Source organism: Molothrus aeneus, chromosome 12, assembly GCF_037042795.1.
Source record: "Molothrus aeneus isolate 106 chromosome 12, BPBGC_Maene_1.0, whole genome shotgun sequence".
NCBI classification, from domain to species: domain Eukaryota; kingdom Metazoa; phylum Chordata; class Aves; order Passeriformes; family Icteridae; genus Molothrus; species Molothrus aeneus.
Genome location: NC_089657.1, coordinates 9,071,175 through 9,089,794, shown reverse-complemented (window position 1 = coordinate 9,089,794; position 18,620 = coordinate 9,071,175). Strand labels below are relative to the sequence as shown.

Below are 18,620 nucleotides of genomic sequence, written 5' to 3'. Positions count from 1 at the left end.
GCCGAGTCCCACGTGGCCCCGCCCCGCCCCCGCCCATTGGCCGGTCCCGCCGCCCCGCCCCGAGCACGCGGAGGCGCCGCCGGTGTCTTCCACGCTTTATTGGCGCGCGACGCGGCCCCGCCGCGCACTCGGCCCGCGGCCCCGCCCCCCCCCCCGCCCTGCGCGGAAAAAGGGCACGCGCAGCATTCCCGGCACTACAGCTCCAGGTGCACCCCGCTGTAGGCCTTGTCCACTGTCCACTCGCCCGGGGCTCCGGCCCCGGGCCCCGGCTCGGACCCCGCAAAGCGCTCCATCTCCTGCTGGAACTGCTGCTGCCGCCGGCGGTTGGGGTCCACGTTGATCCAGTTGTTGGCGATCCACTTGGTGCCTTGGGTGACCAGGCAGCCCCCGTGCAGAGCGAAGTCGTCCAGCTCCCCCACCCAGCCTGCGGAGCAGAGTTAGACTGTGGCTTAGGAAGGCAGACACAGCTGGGACCACACAGGAACACAAGGCCAGCAAACACCGATTCCATCTCTCCTTCCTGCACTATCTGCTTGGATTTGAGCTCAGATACATCTTCCAGCAGTTACTTTTCCTTGCACCCCTCCATCTTAGCGCTATCTCACCCTAGCGCCTGCAAGGAGTTCATCAGGGCAGGCTCCCTGAGTGCAAAATGCCCACTGCCTCCATCTCTGCACTCAGCACAAGTGGCTCTCACAATCCCCCAGATTGTGATCCTGATCACAGCCTGTCTTTTTCAGCTCTCTTGGAAAAAGGAAGGCTGGAATAGAAGAGATGGGTTCTGCCACTAGAAGGCCTGAAGAAGCCAGAGGCTTGAAGCCGTTTTAGAGATTGCATTTCAGCAGTTCTAAATGATCTGTTTACAATGACCCTATCGTTTTTCTGTGGCAGACTTGCATCAGCAGCCACTTTCCATTTAGGAACAAATTGCTCGTAAAAACACAACAGGGCTCTTCTAGTAGGAGAGCGACAATTCTTGCTATTACCACCCAACACCCCAAACACTGGTCTTGTGACCTCCTCTGTGGATTTTCTGGAGATGGAAACATGGGCTGCTCTCAGGGGACCTGGGACATTACACTCCTTCCTCCAACCAAAGCTCAAAATCTGCCATGGAAATCCTCTGGAGCCAAACTCACCAGCAGCCCTAAAGATTCATGTTCATTCCCAGCATGTCAGGGAAAACCGCACTGCGCTTCGTGACAAAAACAGCCCAAGGACACATTGTGGGGCTGCGGCTGAGCTACAAAGCAGGCACTGGCCCCAAGCGTGGCATGGGGTGGCCCATGTGTCCTCATGCTGCAGAGCTGATGGTTGTGCCTTTGTCTACCTCCCCTCCCCACCCCTTTGGGCAACACCACATCAGTGACACATTTTGAATTGCAGACCAAGTTCCAGCAGGAGTTTCAGCTTGCACAGTGGGATGGAAGGCAGCTGGTGATGGCGAGTGCAGCCAAGGTCTTTGTTTGCTAGCTAGTCCTGTCCCCCAAAGACATCAGGAGCCACTGACCTACTGCCTGTAAACAAAGGCCTTTCAGAGTCAGGAAGCTCCTACTCAGCTGTTGACAAAAAGACTCTACAGTTCCCACTAGCAGGCAGCTACCACCCTTTTTCTGGCTGCTCTTCGAGCTCCCCGCTGCAGCAAGGAGATGATGGCTGTCACCTACTGCAGTCCCACCCCTCCCAAGATCCCAGTTTTGAAGTGAGCCTGTACCTTCTCCATCTGACAGGTAGTTGTACCAGAAGACAGCAGTGCCTTGCTGAGGTTTCACTCGCAAATTGCCCTTGTCACAGTTTTTCCGAGTATCTCGCAGGTCAATGTCGTTCTGGATCAAAGACTGGACAGAAACCATAGGGAAGATGTCACAAACAGGGCTGGAACAAGGCACAAGCACTGGGTTGCCCCTGCCCCTCACCCTTGCCTGAGTGTTCCACAGGATGGCTTAAGGTTGATGCAGGAGCTTTCATAACCTCCCTGGAGCAGCCAGTTTCAGGCCCCAGGAGGTTCATAACCTGTTTCTGAGCAGCTGCCATTTCTTAACACTTTGCCTGACACCTCACACCTCTGAGCAGGGAGAGCTGAGCTGTCAAAGCTCTGTGCCTCCTCCCCTGTCCTCAGAGGAAAAAGACTCTAAGTGGAGCATGGTCTCCCCAGTGCTCTAGCTGCAAATGCTAATGCACACCAACCCAAAACACCAGACCCCTTCTGCAGCCACAATGAATAAAGACATTCCAAGAGGGACTCAGAATCCCCAGGGGTAACACGTAGGGAGGTTAGTTTACCATCTCTTCGTACGTCCTGTTATCAGCAATAGGAAAGACTGTTTCACCTCCCCCAGTCACATTGTTCAGGTAGAACAGCACGGTCACATACCTGCAAGAAGAGACTGTCAGGAGACACACCTGGAGCAGGAGGAGATGCACAGGGACTCCCCATGCCAAGCTGCTCCTCTATAAATACCGTGGCTCCTCCAAGACATCACACTGCACGTGATTTACGCCATCAGCTTTGCTCCAAGAGAAACACAAGGACAACAAAGAAAACCCCTACCCAGAGTAAGGAGTGTGCTTGTAGGCTCTGCTGGGACAGGCCAACCCACTCCACCTTCCTTGCATGGACCCAGGTGGGATTTGCCCATGTCCCCTTTAAAACCCCTTCATGCCTGTGATGTCCTGAGCTGGTTTGTGAGCCCACAACCTGAGCACTGAGTCCCAGGTGAGATGAGGCAAGGCAAAATGGCTCTTCACACCCCTTGTCAAAGGTGCTCAGGGCAGAGCTTACCGGCAGGACGTCTCAAAGGGAGCACTTTCATTGGCAACAAGCTTGGTGTGGCTGCAGGCAGTCTCGGGGAACACGGGGCCGCTGTCCATGTGGGCGTGGTAGTGCCCTCCCTGGTCATAGCGCACAACCTGCAGGGGCTCGCTGTGCTCCACGATCTCGGGGGGCAAGCGAGTGAGGCGCATTACCCTGGGGAGGAGCAGAGCTGCTGAGTGCAAAGCCACCCTCACCCCAGTCAGCCACTACTCCCAAGCAGTGAATAAACCCAGAGAAAGAGAACCCCCTTCCCAAAAGACCGGAGAGACGGATGGGCTGCAGCGAGCATGCCAAGAGACAACCAGGTCCTTACTCATCTGTTGGACCATCAGCATCGGCTCAGAAAACCCTCATCAGGGTTAATAAAAAACCAAAACAAAACTGAAGGAAGCATCTCTAGCAGGACTGCTCTCAGGAAGACTTTGCTTGCTCAGCAAGATCCCTTCTGTGCATGTCCCTGGAGCCTTCATGTGCCATTTCATCACTTCTCTGGACTCCTGCACACCACCTACAGACCTCAGGGACAGTTAGCAAAGCACAGGACCCCTGCTGAGAGTGAACGAGAGACTAGCTCTAGGAACAGTCTTGTCACCTAACTCACCTTTCCCTGTTGCCTTTTCAGCAGCCTCCCCCAGGGCAGAGGGGCACTGGAAGTGATCAAGGAGACCGGAGCCCTCCTGCTCTGGGATTTTTCCACTGCTACATCTGAGATCATCCCCAAGGCAAGCAGGTACGTCTTGAGACCTGCCAAAGAACACTCAGAGCTCTGAGAATCCGGACTGGTGAAGCCCCTGGGGCAGGTGCGAGGACAATGTGGCACCCGGGCAGGATGGCAAAGCCCCTGCAGGCGCTGCCTGGTCCCAGGAGGACCAACAGCCTCCTTCAGTGCTGTGTCTTCACATCCTCCTGACAGTGGCCAACTGCAGAGCGTGCAAGCGGAATGCCAATGCCTGTGTGTGCTGGCTAGCTGGCATAGAGAAGGTGACAGCCACAGTCTGCTCTAATCAAGGCAATATGTGACCCTATTTTCCCACTGGAATGCACTGAAGAAAAGGAGGGGCCAACAGCTGTTTTTCAGGCCTCAGGACAGATTTTACCCACCCACGTTCTGGGGTGAGGACCAGCACCACAAGAACAAGCGAGTCTCCAGCCAATTATCTGAAACTCACTACAGCTACATGATTTGGCCTTTGTGCTGAGCTTCAGCTCTTCTCAGTACCAAATCTGAGATGAAGGGAAAGGTAAGAAGTTCTCCCATCTGCCATGAGCTGCCCTACAATATGTGTGCTTGGAGGATTAAACTAACTTGACTAATTTAAGGTGAAGTCGTGCTTTTTAAAAAGTCAGCTCTGAACAGCAAAGACAAATTTCAGTGAAATGCATGAGTAACTAAAGCAAATGACAGTAACTGCTGGCACCTAGACAGCATTGGAACCGGGCAGTTTCTCCCAGTAAGCTCAGTTACTAATTAGAATGAATGACTTCATATACTGCCAAATCTTCCTGGTTTTATAGGGCTGTTCCCAAAAGTGAATGGAGATGCTGAAAGGCTCGATTTTTTCTTTTTCCCTTTCCACAGGACAATGCAAATTCTTCTTCTAATGAAAACCTCCTCTCTCCATTTTGTGTCTGTGTTCATTGTTTATACTCCAAGGACTTTTCACACAATTAGGAAGTGTGAATATTAGCAAGTCTGCCACTGCCTCTCCCAGCACATAGGTGATGCTTGTGCCTACCCAAACCCAACCTCCCCTCAGCTCCCTGGCCCTTACCTTTGCCGAATGGCTCTCATGACCTGGTGTGCCCCCTCGCCCTGGTACAGCCAGGTGTGCTGGCTGTTGCGCACCAAGTCACTCATCTTCACTTTCTGGCTTCCCATGTACTTGTGGAAATCACGGATATTCAACTGCTTGAACTCCTCCAAACTTAGCACACCTATGGGAACACAGGAAAAGCCACCTGACTCTGGTGCAGGTAACGGTTCTTGCATCTTGTACTTGGAGAACCACCAGCTGAGGGCACTGCAGAAACTGCCTTCCTCACACAGACCCCAGTCAGGGCTCACTGTGTGCAGCACAGGCTGAACCCCTTCTGCCCATGATCATGGGCTCCAGCAGTGCTCTCGCCTGCAGCAGGGGACACAGAGCAACCTGCCAAAGTGAACTGTGCAGGGTCAGAACTGGGACAGGCAAAACACCATTTTAAACTTTAAAAAGCTCCTGAAACCCACAAATCAATGTATCAAAAGAGAGAAACAGACACTACAGTTCTGATATGCACAAGAAAGTCTGTGCCGCCCAGTGTCCTGAGGCTTATTATTTAGATATTTAAATCAACATGTTTAAGGACAGAGTGGGACCTCACACCACATTTTCTATATGATCTTGCAGGGTAATTAAGAAAAAGCCAAACCCAAAACAAGCAGTACATTCTCCTGCATTTGTGTAACTTCAAAACATAAATGAGGAATGCATGACAGTATGGTCTTGCGTAAATAGAAGTAACAGAAAAGAAAGAAGTATAAAGCAGTTTCTCCTAAAACAGGTATTTCTTGTTTGCACTCAGCTGGAATCAGCAAGGGGTGGACTCTTTCTCAGCTTCAGGAAAATCCTTACATTTGTTGTTTCCTCTTTCTGGAGAAGGGAAGCCTTGCACAGCTCCCTGATAGCAGCAAGCAGTGCACTGCCCTGGGCTGCCCTGCACACACCCTGGGCTGGGAGAGGAGCTCACTCAGGCAGCAAACCCAGTGCTGCTGGGTGCCAGCTCTGCTCCCTGGGCACGAGCACCCCCTGGCAGGAGGAAGGACCAGCCACAAGGGTCAGCCAGGGACAGTTCCTCAGGTGCCATATCCTCAGGTCATGACCAAATGATCCACTGTTATTATTCCTAGTGTCTCTCTGTCTGCACTTCCCCTTACTTCCCACAGTCTTTCATGACGCAGTGCCACATCCAGGTTGTGACCTGGTCTCCCAGTGTCATGTACCAATCTAACAACAGAGAGAAGCAGCACTCTGGAAGCAAGGTCCTGCCAATAGCCCTTTAACAGGACCTTTCATTTGTTAATGTCCAGAATGGTGGAAAAGCCACTGAGGACTCAGTCAGACCCCTGCCAAGAATGCCACCAGCCTGAAGGAGAGTTGCACAGGGTGCCCTCCGGATATTTATGCTTTCACACTGCTACTGCTTCAACTCCAAAGCAGCTCCTCCTGGGCAGCTCTCAATGCCAGGTCACTGGAAGAGACTGTGCATTCACTTAATTTGATTAGGAAATGGAGTGTTGCTTAATTGAGGCCACTCTAATTAGAGCAGCAGAGGTTAGAGTGTATGTCCGGACCAGCAGGAGCCCTTGGGAGGCCAGGGGCAGGAGTGGCCTCATGGAATACAGAGAGGTTGCAGTGGCAGAGAGGGGACTCAGCCCCAAAGGCTGACAGACAAGATCACCCCCACCTCCACTTATTCCCCTCTCCCCTCACAGTGACATGGGCCTCTTGGCCTGCTGCAAAGGTCTCCCTGAAAACGGGGGCACATGCAATGTGTGCCTGAACACCTGCATCCCAGGTAACAAAAGCTCTGTATCAGAAGATCCTAAGACCCTGTTGCAGCAGGGCATGAACCAAGGCAGGTCTGACAGGGGAAAGGGAGTGCAGAGTTGTGGTCTGGTCCTGCTCCAGCAAGATCCAAGCCCAGGTAGTGGGACCAGTTAGTCACTAGAGTGGTGATGCAGGAGTGCTGCAGTAAGAGGGTTACCCTGCATGTACTTCCCTGAGAAGGTGTCTAGGGCAGTGCTACTTCCCTTCAAAGAATTCAGCCAGAAAAAAAGGCCTGGGCAGGGACACAGCTCTTGCTTTGTCCCATATGGCTGTGCAAGGTGTCCAAGGTGCTGAGGGTAAAGGGATTTCCATGGAGCTGCTCTTACCATTCCCATCAGGATCAGCTTTGACCGCTGTGTACATCTCCCGGATGTTCTCAGGGGTCATCCACCTGCCGTTTCCAAGTCGGGTATGGGTCAACACCTGAAATTCATAAATGGATCAAAAAAACCCACTGGTTTCTTGCACTCCTGAGACCCTACAGATTCCCTGCAGGAGGCCTGGTGGGATCTCTTCCACAGCACATCAGCCAGACAGGCATCAGCACATTTCTGCAGAAAGATGACTGCAGTGAGAATCATCTGGCAGCCACACACAGAGTGCTGCTGATGAGTGCTGTTATTTCCAGTTTAGGTCATGGCAAATGACTGCTGGGACTTGGTTAACCAGCCCTGAGGTGGAGAGAGCACAGCTTTCTCTTGAAGGGAAAGTAAAGCTATTGATAATATTGATATTGATGAGTGAATGCTTTTACTTATCCAAGGTAAGGGCTTGGAACAAAATTCTTCCCTTCAACATGAACAGAGAGAGGCAGAAGCCTGAACAGCTCTCAGCAGGCTCTGACCTTGAGAGAAAGGAGCCTTGCCCTGGGCTGTCACTGGTACAGCTCCCCATACTCCACAGCACTCATGGTGCACAGACTCCCAGCTTCACCTGGAATGGGAGCCTGAGGAGGGAGACACTTGAACTGTCAGTACCTGCCCTGATGCACCCTGCCATGCAGGGCAAGGGTGCTGAAGAGCTGTGGACAAGAGGCTTATTATTCCCCTTGGCTCATCAATAGGGGTGGCTTTGCTGGGGCTTGTGAATTCACACAGTAAGTTCCCCACAAGCTGCACAAAGCAGGGTCTACGTGACAAACTCACTTCCCAGGACACACAGCAAGAGGCAACAACCCACAGCACAGGAACATTTTATCCAGCATATTCAAAATATGCTGCCAAGGACTGTTGCTGCCTCCCAATAGCATGACAGCTGCTGCACATTGCCCAGAAGCTTCCATTCTGAAGGCCAGCACAAATTCTGAGGCATTAAAATTAAGCAAATTGTGATTGGTATATCCTGGGGTCTGGCCCCACCCAAGCACATGAGTAACCAAGAAAACATCTGATGAGGGGATGTGCCAGAGGGTCTCCAGCACACCTCCCCAGTCTGCCCACACTCTACCTCTTTGAGCTGCAGCTGCCCATCCTGATTGTGATCCAGCAGATTGAAAATGTCCATCTGGCTGATTTCGATCATTTCCATGGCTTCCTCATAGTCCTCTGTTGGTAGGATCTGGCTCTTCTGTAGTCCCTTTAGCTTTGCCAGATGGACAATGAGCTTGCACTCCTCCTCTGTCAGGAAGTCAGGGATTTCTGCAGCAAAAGTGTGAGCAGGAACAGAGACTGAGGAACTGTTGCAGTGGGATCCCATGCTGGTAGCAGGACTCTCAGGAAAAAAAATCAAAATAAGTAGGGGGAAAATTTAGGAACTAAGTTTGGGACTTTCAAAAACATCCACCCTTCTACCAAAAGGGCTCTCAAAGAGCATACACCACACACCTGAGCTGCTGGAGGCAGGTATTTTTATAGCAGCAGTTCCTAAATGTTTGGATCCTGGGGTCAAGCCCTTAAACTCTCTCACAGATACCACAATGGACAAAGGAGTGAACAAACACGTGCATATCAGTGCATATTACCATTTCAAAGGTGCCATGTGGATCACAGTCTGGGAACTGCTGCTTTACAGGAAGGGAGGCCAAAAATCATTACAGTGGGCAGTGGTGATGGCCAGGGTTTCAGACTTCCTTGCTCTCATGTGGAGAGGATGGCAGTGTGCACAAAACCAAATCCCTTTCAGGGGAGCATGGCACAGTGCTCTATTATGAAACTCAAACAGAAAGGAGAAAAATTCTAACTTACTCCCACTCATTCTCTTGATTCTCCCACTAAAAATGGTCTTCAAATGCAGTGTTAAAGAGGAAAATATTGGATGTGGATGATGCCAGACTCCATACTCGGGTATCTCCAGCTTTCCTTTGCAGCACAAACCCAGCAGCAATCAGGCAATTCCACAATCCCAAGCAAATTAAAGTGCAGAGAAATCCATGGATGGCCATGAGGCTGGGAGAATTCTAGCTGCATGGTACACTGGGCACACACTTGGAAAGCACTGGCAAGGTCCCATTCCAGAGCACAGTTGCACTGTGGCCCAGGAGGTTCAGAGGATCCTCCTGGCTGGTGTCTGTCACAGCTATGGTGACCTTGTTATGAGCTGCTGAGACTTTTGAAAAGGGAAAGGAAAACCACCAATGCAGGACAGGTTAAGTGCTCCCAGACCCAAGGTCCTGCTCTCCAAATTGCAGCTCCCTAGAGCTCCTGCAGGTATGTGCCAAGGACATGTTATAGATCAACTACAGCAGCAGTCCTCAAATGGAGGGAAAAATTAATTACTTTCATGACCTGAAATCAACCCTATCGGCTCAAGCTGTCAATAAGCAGTTGGCTTCCTGCTAAGCACAGACCAGAACCAGGCCTGTAGAAAATGAGCTGTTCCTGGGAAGCCCCAGGAACACAATGCAGCCAGCTGTATCCATAACACACTCCAAGGAAACAATTTCTGCCACAGGCAGCACAGGGTCCTTGTGCCAGAGGGTGCTTCAGAGCTGGAGCTTCTACTGACCAGTTTGAACCCCATGGCACAGCACCAGGTCCAAATGAACCATGTGCACTGGCAACCAACACCCCCAGTATTTCCAGTTCCCCAAACTGGGCTACAATAATGATGGCTGACGGAACCTTAATTACATGCTGGAGGAAGGACAATTCCATTCTTCAGTGGCAGTAAGGGGATTTCAGAATGAAGCAGGAATTCTGTTAACTGGAAAGTGTGTGGTCATGCAGGGTTGCAAGGTGAGGGGTTTCCAGCTGAGTGCTGCCAAATCTGTCTGCAAACAACTTGGCTCCACAGCTGCAAATTAGTTCCTCTCTGCCCTAAGCTCTCCCAAACAGTTAACTTGTGGCTGTGAGACCATCCTATCTCCCTGCCTGCTCAACAATAGATCCAGCTAAACAAATGCCTCCTAATTGACTTTAAGCAACACTTGATTGCTTTTACAAAAAACAAAAGAGAGGAAAACATTACGGTTTATGAAATAATGACTAATCCTGGAGCAAGAGAAAGGGGATGGGTTGGAGCGCTGGTGTCAAACAGAGATTCAATCTTGGCTGAAAGAGCCCCAAGACACATGGGCCAAGTCATTCACCCCTCCCCAACTGCCCTCATTTCCACACCTGCTGATCTAAGCCAAACCCCTGCTAAAATACAAACAATCGGGGCCTCTGGCAAATGAAAATTGGAGCATTGTCTTCCCCATGAGGGCTCTGAAAGGGCCGCACTTAATGAGGATGGATTGACAAAGAGGTGGCTCGTAGGCTATAAAAGGCATTCCACAGTCAGGAGCAGCTCAGTCCGGGGTGTGCTGTTGGTTCACTCGCTCCAAGCATGGTCAGGTCCCTTGGCAGGCACCCCTGGAGGTTGGGTGGCCCGTGGCTGCTGGGTCTCCTGGCCCGCCTGCTGCTCTGGGGCTCTCCAGGCGCCTGGGCGAGCTACCTGAGGAGATCCTCCAGCTGCATGCCCATCCCTCAGCGCATGGCCTTGTGCTACGACATCGGCTACTCCGACATGAGGATCCCCAACCTGCTGGAGCATGAGACCATGACAGAAGTCATCCAGCAGTCTTCCAGCTGGCTGCCCTTGCTAGCCAGGGAGTGCCACCCAGACGCTAGGATTTTCCTCTGCTCCCTCTTTGCACCCATCTGTTTGGACAGGTAAGATGCTTTTATGAGTTATTTCAGTGTAAGTTAACTCCCTGCAGGAGCATGACTCCGTGTGCCTCCCGAGAGAAAATGCATTCAATGTGATCTGTGCAGTGCCCAACAAGCAGTGCTGCTGCTCTCGGCAAGGGACAACTGGATTACTCAGCAGGGATCATTCCTCTGAAAGCAAAACATGAGCATTTCACATCACAGGAGCAGAAATACGTTCCCTCCTTGGGGTTCTTCTGCTCTCTCACCCAAGGCACTGCTGCCACATGCCCTGGCCAGCCCCTCATACACTGCAGTAGCTGCTGGCACACACCAGCTCCACCTCCCACCTCCTGTGCAGCCCCTCACCCCAGCTCCTGTCCCCAACATATGGTTTCTCAGTTTCCCAACAGTTCCAGCAGTAGAAAGAAATCCCCAGTTTTGGTGCAGTTCTCAAAGTACAAAGCTGCTAAGGAAATTTGGTGTTTAATCAGGCACCAGGTAAGCAGTCTTTGCACAACTAGAGAAGACCCCTAAGGTGAAGGGCTTCTGGCAGCTTGCCTCATCCCTCCTGTCCTCAAAAATTCCTCACTTACTTCCTGGACATGAATGTTCAAAAAAAAAAGTCAAAGATCCCCAAACTGCCTGCTAACCCTTCACACAGCCCTGTTAGGCAGCAGTGTTAGGGCTCGACCCTCAGCCTCCGGGCAGGCACACGGAGGCGCTGAATGCCCATCCCCTCCCCAGGCTCATCTTTCCCTGCCGCAGCCTCTGCGAAGCCGTCAAGAGAAGCTGTGCGCCCGTCATGGCTTGTTACGGCTACCCCTGGCCCGAAATCCTCAACTGCAACAAGTTCCCTGCAGATCATGAGCTGTGCATTGCAGCAGTCTCCATGGATGAAAATTCCTCAAGCAGGAGAAGTAAGAGGTTTTTTTCTTCATGTATTTTCCCATATATAACACTGAAAGCTCAAAAGGATGATCCTATGACTTGTTTCTATTCTGCATATTTGTTTCTATTCTGCATATTTCTGGTTTTAAGCTGTATTTAAAAAAAAATACAAATTCTGGTTTTGTTCTCTCTGGGAACCATGTATAGAAAATTAGCATAACATTGGCTGTGGCTTGTTCCTTTCTCTGCTGTATTCATTATCTCCCTGGGTGCCATCAGACCCCGCAGGGTTTGGGGCAGGGGGGAGGAAAGGCTGCAAAGCCTCCGGCCCAGGCACAGTGGGAGAGCTCATGGAGTGCAGACTCCCAGCAGTGAGTGAGATGTGCTTCCAGTGCAGCTATGGAGTTGCAGCCTGGATCTTTCAGCTGTGTCTAGGGCTTAAAAACATGCAAAAAGAAATGTTTTGCAAGCTTTCTCTCTAAACATTAGAAACATCATGAAGGGACATGAGCCTCTGCAGACATGAGTTACACTGGAAAAAAGTCTGTCTGAAGGACTCAATTAACACCCAGATCCTGATGAACACTGGGGAGATTCAAGAGCAGTTAAGGGGAGAACAGACATTTCAACATCATTTCAGCATCACTGGATGGAGTCTGGCCATACCACTGGTTTTGCTGTTTCATCCAAATTAGGAGATCTTCATTACGCATTTTCACTGCTGCTTTAACATGCAGCAACACACACAAGCCTGAACAAAGCACTGACAAGCAGTGTCTGCCTTCACAGGAAGGAGAGTCTAATATTTCCCACCTTGCCTGTCTGAGGTACTTCTCCAGGGCTTGGGTAGCTTAGGAAGAAGCATCACTAATAAACAGCAAGCCACCAGTTGCAGATCTCAAAATTTCATTGTGCCTTTTCCAGTGAAGCTTGACAAGGGTGTTATAACCTCATTTCTGTTGCAGCAGTGCCCCGAGCCAGCTGCAAGGACTGTGAGCTTGAGGAGGCCAGCACTGCCAGGGAGATCCTGGAAAGCCTCTGTGCAAATGATTTTGGTGAGTACACTCCTTTTCCTCTCAACTGCCACCACTCCCTCCAGCAGCCAAGCAGTGCCATGGACAGAAAATAGCTTTGCCATAACACACTGACTTGGAGAAACTGCAACTTTTACAGCAGATCCCAGGGATTTTCAGTTTCCACCTTACCTGTGAGGTAGCAGGAGGACCCAGCTCCTGCAGCACTGAAAGTGAAGATCTGATTTATTTCTGTGGGCTCTGGTTTGGTTTTGGTCTGTGAGTGCTAAAAACAAGCAGTACTCTAGTTTTCCCTTGCAGACAAACATTTCAATCAGTGCCTATAAGAATCTTTAGCAAATTCCACACTAGCTATTTCAAACTTTAATAGTGTTGTTCTAGTATTGTGACTCTTCCTCTCCTAGCCCAAGCGAGCAGCAGCACTGGTGCTGCTCAATCACATGGCAGGAAGTTTTCAAGATACTGTCCTGAATACAGGCACATATATAGCAAAATAAAGATATTTTTCAATAAAAAAGGTTACAAATCCTGAGCAGCTGTCATTCATGTCACTTCCTGAAATCTCTGCTCAGAGAAAAGTCAAGTAATTTGCACAAGACCAGGACTTTGATGCATCTGCCTGCTTGTGCCCATGATTCCTCCAGGGTTTCTGCAGTGGTACTGATACATCTTTGCCACTCTTAGAAGGGAAATGGATTGAGAAGGAGAAGGAGGCCTTTTCTCCCATGTAACAAGAACAAGAGAAAATGGCTTCAAGTTGCAGTGGAGAGGTTCAGATTGGGTAATAGGAAAAATTTCTTCACCAAAGGAATTATCAAGCACTGGAACCAGCTGCCCAGGGAAGGGCTTGAGTCACCACCCCGAAGGTATTTCAAAGACATGTGGTTGTGGCACTTGAGGACATGGTTTAGTGGTGAACTGGGCAGCGCTGGGTCAGTGGTTGAACTTGATCTCTGAGGTACTTTCCAACCTAAATAATTCTGTGACTCTATGAACAGTGTTCAGTACTGGAGACTAACCACAAATGAGAACTTTTAGAAGTTCACTGCAATTGGAAAAGCTTGGAGAGATACTTCCTCACATTACAGAGACAACAGAGAAGCCTTGAGCTGGCTCTATGTCTTGAGGTAGGAGAGAGCTATGAAGAGTAAACAGAACTCACAGCTCTTTTTCCAACCCCTGCAGCAGTGAAAATCCGAATCCTGAGGAGGAACACCACCACCACCATCTCAGACTTTGACCTGGACCCCTCCAAAGTGGAGGTGCTGAAGCACGGCCCACTGCTCAGAACTGAAATCCCTGCCAGGCTCCAGCAGTGGCTGGACATAGATGCCACCTGCGCCCACAACATCATGCGAGGCACTCAGGCAGGGGTCTTCGTTGTCAGTGGTGACGTGCAGAGTGACAAAGTGGTGGTGAACAAGGCCTATGCCTGGCAGAAGAGGAACAGGAACCTGCACCAGGCAGTGAGGAGGTGGAAACATCACCGCTGCCCTGAACAGGCAGGATGGAAGGTCTGAAAAAGCTCAACTCCAGCAACAAGAAACTGCTCCCCTCCCTATGGCTAGAAAACTCCTTTCCCTGGCAGGTGGTGTTTTGGAGATGTACAGTGATATTTCTAGGTGATTTGAAGCAGTCATAGTGCACAGATAGGGCTTCACTACAGATCCCTGTTTTACCAAGACAGAGCTTAAGGATGCAGGTTTAACATGTTCCTCTCACAATGCTCTGTAGATCCAGTATGTGCTATGTTCAGCTTTGCATAGGATCCAACATCACAACAAAACTATGCAGGTGAGGACAAACTAGAAGAAACGTTTAATAACAGTTCCTTCTCGTTCTCATTATCAGAGCTGGTATTTCAGATTCATTATTTGACCCTGAGACATTGATGCTGTCCAAGTGCCTGCTTATTTTCTGTCCAGAGATTACATGAGTCTCCCTGACTGTGAAGTGATACTTTTTACGTAATGGAGCAAATACTTTACTCTTGAACAGTCTGAGGTAAATTAATGGGGAGAGGAACCCACCCTGGCTATGCCCAGCCCCTTAAAAACTGCATGCTCAAGTCTGCTCTTGATTCAGGCTGTCCCTTCAGCTTCCTGCTCTGAGAGTTGATGAGTATCCACACAAGCAAAAGGAAATTGAGCCATTCTCAAACAGGAAAGGCACAGAGCAGATAGCTGAGGGTTTCTACATAACAGGGAAAAAACCTGTTTTTCAACATCAGAAATTCAGTGTGGATCAGAAGATTCTGGTAACTGGGGATATCACAAGAACCTTGAGAAAAGCAGAGCAGGAGTGAGACATCAGCTGTTCAAAGCTCTGCTCTGGTGTGAACAGCAGCTTTGCTCGGGACTGGGAGGTGATTTCCAGCCCAAGCACAGTAGGATATTGCAGTTTTGATATGGGAGCAGGGGAGAAACCTTTCACAGCTGCCTGGCTTTCCATCTGTACATAAGGAAGATAGAAAATATGGGAAAAATATCGGAAAACTCAGTCTCTCTGCAGCTCACTGTCTCACTCGAGCAGGACTGTCACTCCCTGCAGGGGCACACTCTGTGCTCCAGACCACAGAGCAGAAAAGAGCAAACCCCCAAATGAGGAAACAAGTAGGATTTCTACAAAGCACTGTCCATGGAAAGTTTTCTATATTGGTTGAAACCTGTGGCTGAAATAAAAAACCAAAACAAGCGGGAAAAGCAGCCTTTGGGAGGAATGCTTTCTGCCCTGCTGGTGACGCCGTGCAGAGACAGCCGGTCTGCGGGAGACACATCGGTCTGCTGGGGACACATCGGTCTGCTGGGGACACATCGCCTCCCCGTGTTCACAGGGCACACACACACATTGTCCCCGTGTTCACAGGGCACACACACACACATTGTCCCTGTGTTCACAGAGCACACACACACATTGTCCCCGTGTTCACAGGGCACACACACACATTGTCCCTGTGTTCACAGAGCACACACACACATTGTCCCCGTGTTCACAGGGCACACACACACACATTGTCCCTGTGTTCACAGAGCACACACACACATTGTCCCCGTGTTCACAGGGCACACACACACATTGTCCCTGTGTTCACAGAGCACACACACACATTGTCCCCGTGTTCACAGGGCACACACACACATTGTCCCCGTGTTCACAGGGCACACACACACATTGTCCCTGTGTTCACAGAGCACACACACACATTGTCCCTGTGTTCACAGGGCACACACACACATTGTCCCTGTGTTCACAGGGCACACACACACATTGTGCCGGTGTTCACAGGGCACACACACACATTGTCCCTGTGTTCACAGAGCACACACACACATTGTCCCCGTGTTCACAGGGCACACACACACATTGTCCCTGTGTTCACAGAGCACACACACACATTGTCCCTGTGTTCACAGAGCACACACACACATTGTCCCCGTGTTCACAGGGCACACACACACATTGTCCCCGTGTTCACAGGGCACACACACACATTGTCCCTGTGTTCACAGGGCACACATCGCCTCCCCGTGTTCACAGGGCACACCGGCAACCCTCGCTGCGAGCTCCTCCTCACACTGGTGCGGGCTGGAACGAGCGCTCAGACACACACACTGCAATTCAGCTACGCCCTGACATTTGTGCAGTGCTTACTTCTCTTCCCCGAGGCTCAGAAGAAAAATACAACCAAATTTCCTATTTTTATTCCTCTCCACTGTCTTGTCTTAGAAACTGCTGCCCAATCCACTGAATCTGCTGTCAGGTGGTCCCTGCAATGGCAGTATCTTCTGAACAGACTGCGTTTGCAAAACAAAACACATAAAAGCTCTGAAGGTTGAAAAGGCTTTGTCTGATTTGTTTTCCATTAGTAGGGTTGTTTGATTACTAGAGTTTCCCAACTGAAAACTGCACAGATGGTCTGATTTACAAGCTTTAGAAATGATGCCTTGTAGACAGAGGGGGGGAAAATAGGGCAGGGATTTTTTCATAGCTCCATAAAATACGCTTGGGTTCCATGCAGATGTGACTTAGCCACAACTAAAAACCAAACCTAAAGTTCCCCTACAGTGCCCAGCCCATGCTCTGAAGCCCAGAGAACACATTAAATCATTCATGAGTGTCTGCTGCTGTGGTCCCACTGCAGCCTGCTCTGCTGAAAGCAAAGATGACAGATCAGGCACTTTCCTGTTTCCTTAAATTGGCTCTTGTATGCTGCAGCATTTTGTGTTAAATCCCCAGAAATTCAAGAGTCTTTGCTAAGGGCTTCTGTATTCACCAAACACAATTAAGTTAAATACACACTTCCACTAATTTAAGTAACAGAGATACAATGAATTTTTTTTTAAACCAGTTGAAATATATTGGTACTGCTTGCATAGATAGAGAAGTCTCTGGAAGTCTTTTAAAGTCAGAGCTGGCTCCTGGCAGGTTCATCCAGGAGATAAGAACTGTCTTGCAACTTGCAGTTTCTAAATAAGGGACTCCTTATCAGAGGACAAAGGAGAACAGACTCATGGCATCTCAAATCGAGAATGTCTGTCACTGTCTGTGATGGCATCCTCAGGGAGCAAAGTTTCCCTCAAAACCAATGGAGGTGCTGGAACAAGAAGCCAAAAACTGCAGGATTACTGCTGCCAGGACAAACCTGCCTTTTATCATCTTCAGCACCTTCCTTGGGGGCCAGGACCAACTGTTTCACTTCAGTGGTACTGGAAAGGCAGGGAAAGAGGAAACAGGAGTTTTCCCCAGTGAGAACCAAAGCAATTGCCTCAGACTGTGGTTCTGGAAATGACACCAGTTTTGTGATGCCGTGGGGTTATCAGTTCAAGGTTGGTGTGTCTGTTTAGTGAATGTCAGACAGAAATTCATGGTGAGGTTTTCAGTGTATATGATCTATTTGGAATCAGAAAAAATCCCTTTATTGAGAATCTGAAAGATTCTCTGTGCTATCTTTTCAGAAACAACAGGTTTTCTCTGACTTTGCAATAGTAAGAATTTTGTAATGATTGACTCCTACCCCTCAAATTATTTAGCATGTTGTCAGTGACTTTCCAGAACAGAGAGTTCAATTAGTGAGACTTGACCAGTGACAGCAAAGCATCACAGAAAGGTAAAGAAGATTTAAAAATATCTGAAAGGCAGATGTTGTGTGGTTGTGCATCAGAGAAGCCAAAAATAGAGATAAATCTAGAACAGGACACAAAATGGTGGAAGAATTTAAATCCACCAATTCTCCTGTTATTCATTTCCTCAGTGCTGAAGCATCAATACTAAATTGTTTTTTAATAATTTATTAACAAAAGTTTGTCTTTTCCTTGTATTGAGCAGCTTCTTCAAGGTTCTTGCCAGCGATCTGCTGTCTATAACTAGTATTTTACAGAAACCTGAAAAACCTGGAAAGGTTCATCTTCCAAATTCTTCAAAGTGGGCCATCCAGAACACGTAACCTCTGCCAATTTTGTATCAACATCAACATACCTTGAAGGATACCACACTCAGTTTAACGCAGCCCCGAGGAACATCAGCACCGGGCGGTGATGCCGAGGCGCGGGGAGTCATGTTCCCCCCGGTGGGTGTAAGGCAGCGGCGGTGTCAGACAGACACGCACACAGCCCCCGCCCCGCCGGCAGGGCGGAAACCCCCCCGCTACCGGCGTGCCCGGGCCCGGCAGCCGCTGCCCCGGCGGGGCCGGTACTCACCGAACAGGAGCGGCTTGAGGCTGAGAGTGCGCACGGCGTGGGCCCTGCCGGGCACCAGCTCCACCCGCTGCGTGTGGCCCACCTGCGGGGAGAGCAGCGGTCAGCGCCCAGCGCCCAGCGCTGGGCGGCCCAGGCCCGGGTCCCCGGTCGCGGCCTTGCCTTGATGCCCTCGAGGCGCGGGAGGGCGCGGGCGGGCGGCGGCGGCGGCGGCGGGGGGGCGGCGGGCGGCCCGCCGGGCTCGCCGGCGCTGAGGTGCACGAAGAGCAGCAGCCCCAGGACGTTGAGGACGTAGAGGTGCGCGAAGACCATGAGGACGAGGAAGTAGGGCCGGGAGCAGACGGGCCGCGGGCGGCCCCCCGGCGGGCCGGGCAGCGGGGGCCCCTCGGCCCGCGCCTCCGCCGCCGCCATCGCCCCGGCCCGCCCGGCCCCGCGTCACCACGGCAACGGCCCGGCGGGGCTGCGTCACCGCGGGGCGGGGACAGCGGGGCGGGGACAGCGACGCGAGCCCCCCCCGGCCCTCCCCGCGC

At 50.7% G+C, this 18,620-nt stretch overlaps 2 protein-coding genes across 2 annotated transcripts; one reads left to right on the top strand and one right to left on the bottom strand.

Annotated features, from left to right (window-relative positions):
* Positions 1 to 147: 147 nt before the first annotated feature.
* On the bottom strand, positions 148 to 18,501 carry P4HTM (prolyl 4-hydroxylase, transmembrane). The gene is made up of 9 exons (XM_066558033.1): positions 18,253 to 18,501; positions 18,094 to 18,175; positions 7,852 to 8,042; positions 6,732 to 6,828; positions 4,588 to 4,750; positions 2,783 to 2,968; positions 2,284 to 2,374; positions 1,715 to 1,838; positions 148 to 424 (listed from the first exon to the last, which is right to left on the bottom strand). The coding sequence occupies exons 1-9, from the start codon at positions 18,499 to 18,501 to the stop codon at positions 195 to 197; spliced, it is 1,413 nt and encodes a 470-aa protein (XP_066414130.1). The 3' UTR covers positions 148 to 194.
* LOC136561637 (secreted frizzled-related protein 5-like) lies at positions 10,171 to 13,992 on the top strand. The gene is made up of 4 exons (XM_066558035.1): positions 10,171 to 10,496; positions 11,220 to 11,392; positions 12,329 to 12,418; positions 13,583 to 13,992. The coding sequence occupies exons 1-4, from the start codon at positions 10,171 to 10,173 to the stop codon at positions 13,915 to 13,917; spliced, it is 924 nt and encodes a 307-aa protein (XP_066414132.1). The 3' UTR covers positions 13,918 to 13,992.
* Positions 18,502 to 18,620: the final 119 nt, after the last annotated feature.

Bases quoted from the DNA above. Each gene is read 5' to 3' on its own strand.
- LOC136561637 (XM_066558035.1), top strand. From the start codon at position 10,171: ATGGTCAGGTCCCTTGGCAGGCACCCCTGGAGGTTGGGTGGCCCGTGG. The intron at 10,497-11,219 runs GTAAGATGCTTT...TCCCCTCCCCAG, and splicing joins GCACCCATCTGTTTGGACAG to GCTCATCTTTCCCTGCCGCA. The intron at 11,393-12,328 runs GTAAGAGGTTTT...TTTCTGTTGCAG, and splicing joins AAATTCCTCAAGCAGGAGAA to CAGTGCCCCGAGCCAGCTGC.
- P4HTM (XM_066558033.1), bottom strand. From the start codon at position 18,501: ATGGCGGCGGCGGAGGCGCGGGCCGAGGGGCCCCCGCTGCCCGGCCCG. The intron at 18,176-18,252 runs GCAAGGCCGCGA...CTCTCCCCGCAG, and splicing joins CGCGCCTCGAGGGCATCAAG to GTGGGCCACACGCAGCGGGT. The intron at 2,375-2,782 runs GTAAGCTCTGCC...CTCTTCTTGCAG, and splicing joins CCCTTTGAGACGTCCTGCCG to GTATGTGACCGTGCTGTTCT.